This window comes from Chionomys nivalis, chromosome 23 (assembly GCF_950005125.1).
Source record: "Chionomys nivalis chromosome 23, mChiNiv1.1, whole genome shotgun sequence".
Classification (NCBI taxonomy): Eukaryota; Metazoa; Chordata; class Mammalia; order Rodentia; family Cricetidae; genus Chionomys; species Chionomys nivalis.
In genome coordinates, this window is record NC_080108.1 from 8708069 (window position 1) to 8710424 (window position 2356).

At 60.6% G+C, this 2356-nt stretch overlaps 1 protein-coding gene across 1 annotated transcript; it reads left to right on the forward strand.

Annotated features, from left to right (window-relative positions):
• The first annotated feature begins 219 nt into the window (after positions 1-219).
• Positions 220-2069, forward strand: Fam181b (family with sequence similarity 181 member B). Its single transcript, XM_057756379.1, has one exon. The coding sequence runs from the start codon at positions 349-351 to the stop codon at positions 1630-1632; it is 1284 nt and encodes a 427-aa protein (XP_057612362.1). The 5' UTR covers positions 220-348; the 3' UTR covers positions 1633-2069.
• The last annotated feature ends 287 nt before the right edge of the window (positions 2070-2356 follow it).

Sequence of the window (2356 nt, forward strand, 5' to 3'; positions counted from 1 at the left end):
GAACACAGGCTTTCTCCTCACCCCTGGCGGTTGAGGCCAGTCAAAACAAATGCCCCGGGGCACAGGGAAAAAAAAAAGGGTTAAGGCTTGGGAAAGCTCAGAAAACAAGAAAAGCCCGAGTTCACTCCCACTTTTGCCCCACCCCCTAAGCCTAGCTAAGCAAACCCCTCCCCTCCGCTACCGGGGCGGTCGCCCGGCTATCCCACCCTCCGCCTCTGGCTTACAAGACCTAATGAGCTCCCCCGGGAGGTTGAGCCGCGAGCCCGGGTCCGAGTGAGCAGACAGCGCCGCGCCTGGGCGGAAGCCGACCGGGAGCGGACGGGCCGCGCTGCGGACGGAACCGCGGCGATGGCGGTGCAGGCTGCGCTGCTCAGCTCGCACCCCTTCATACCCTTCGGTTTCGGAGGTTCCGCGGAAGGGCTGGTGAGCGCCTTCGGAAGTTTGGACAAGGGCTGCTGTTTCGAGGACGATGAGAGCGGGGCGCCCGCGGGAGCGCTGTTGTCCGCTTCAGAGGGCGGGGACGTTCGCGAGGCCACCCGCGACCTGCTCAGCTTCATAGACTCGGCGTCCAGCAACATCAAGCTGGCGCTGGACAAGCCAGGCAAGTCCAAGAGGAAGGTGAACCACCGCAAGTACCTGCAGAAGCAGATCAAGCGCTGCAGCGGCCTCATGGGCACCGCGCCTCCGGGACCACCATCCCCGAGCGCGCCAGACGCACCAGCTAAGCGGCCGCCGGGCGCCCCGGGAGCCCCAACCGTCGCCGCCCCAGCGCACTGCAAGGCCACCCCGAGGAGGGAGGCGACACAGGCCGCGGCTGCTGCCAGCCTACAGAGCCGAAGCCTGGCTGCCCTTTTCGATTCTCTGCACCAAGTCCCCGGGGGCGCAGAGCCCGCAAGCGGTGGGGTGACCGTGCCGGTCCCGGGCCTCGGGGCAGCGAGCGCTGCGGGCGACGGGGCCGCCACCGCGGGGAGCTCAGCGGCCCCGGGCACCAGGAAGGTTCCTCTGCGCGCCCGCAACCTGCCCCCGTCCTTCTTCACTGAGCCGTCCCGGGTGAGTGGCAGCGGCGGAGGCACCGGTGGCAGCAGCTGCGGCTGTGGCCCCTCGGGGCAAGGAGTGAGCCTGGGTGACCTAGAGAAAGGGGCGGAGGCCGTCGAGTTCTTCGAGTTGCTGGCGCCGGACTTCTGCGCTGGTAACGAGTCCGGGGTCTTGCTGGCCGCGGAGCCTCTGGACGCGTTCCCAGCTGGAGCCACAGTCCTACGGGGACCCTTGGAGCTGGAGTCGGGCCCCTTTGAGCCATCAGCGATGGTAGGGAACCTACTCTATCCTGAGCCGTGGAGCGCCCCGAGCTGTCCTCAGACCAAGAAGCCTCCTCTGGCTGGCGTTCGCGGTGGCCTGACCTTGAATGAGCCTGTGCGCCTCCTGTACCCCACCGCCTTGGACTCTCCAGGTGGGGAGGACACACCAGCTTTGGCCTCTTTCCCCCCCTTCTTCCCAGATTGCGCGCTGCCGCCGCCCCATCAGGTGTCCTATGATTACAGCGCGGGCTACAGCCGTGCGGTTTACCCCAACCTCTGGAGACCCGACGGGGTCTGGGAAGGGGCGTCTGGGGAAGACGGGGCGCATCCAGACTGACTGTGAGGTACCCTTCGTTTCCCTTATAACTGCTGTGTGGGTATCTCCTGAGTGGAGAGAAGATGTGAAAATATTAAGTGAAGACAAATGGGATTTAAAACAACAGCAACTACAACAAAACAAACCACGCTTCATCTAATAAAAAACTTCAAGACAAGAGATGAAGAGGAGTGGAGGGTTGTTTTCACCAGAATCTCAGATTTTATTTTCTTTAATTCTAAGGGGCCGTTAGATTCTTACTTGGGCAAGAAGAGCCCTAAAATCCCGAGAGAGGGTTTGGGGACTAATCGGGTGGGATGACGGAAGGGTCAAGAACAAGACAGGGCTTTTGTAACCACCTGCCTGTCTCAGTTCAGCCAAGGTCAGTGTGTTGAAGGTCTGTCCTTACCCCTTTGAAGCAGCGCCCTGGTGTCCCCCCACCTTGAGTACATTATGAATTAAAGCCCATATTGAAAGAATCAGAGCAGAGCTATGTGGTCACTGAGTGGAGTGTTTTCTTAGCCTTTGTGTTTTCACAGATCTCTCTGCCTTGCTAGGTGGAGGCTGCGATCGGCGGTTTGGTGTTGGTAAGGCCCTATCCCAGTGCTGACCTCCCTTGCTTCCCCTTTTTCTTTTCTGCTGTTTTTTGGGAGCAGGGTGGTGGGTGGAGGCTGACAGTTCTATTACAAATATTTCTTCTATGGTGTTGGTTATTGAGCCAAAGACTTCAAACATGCTAGGCAGA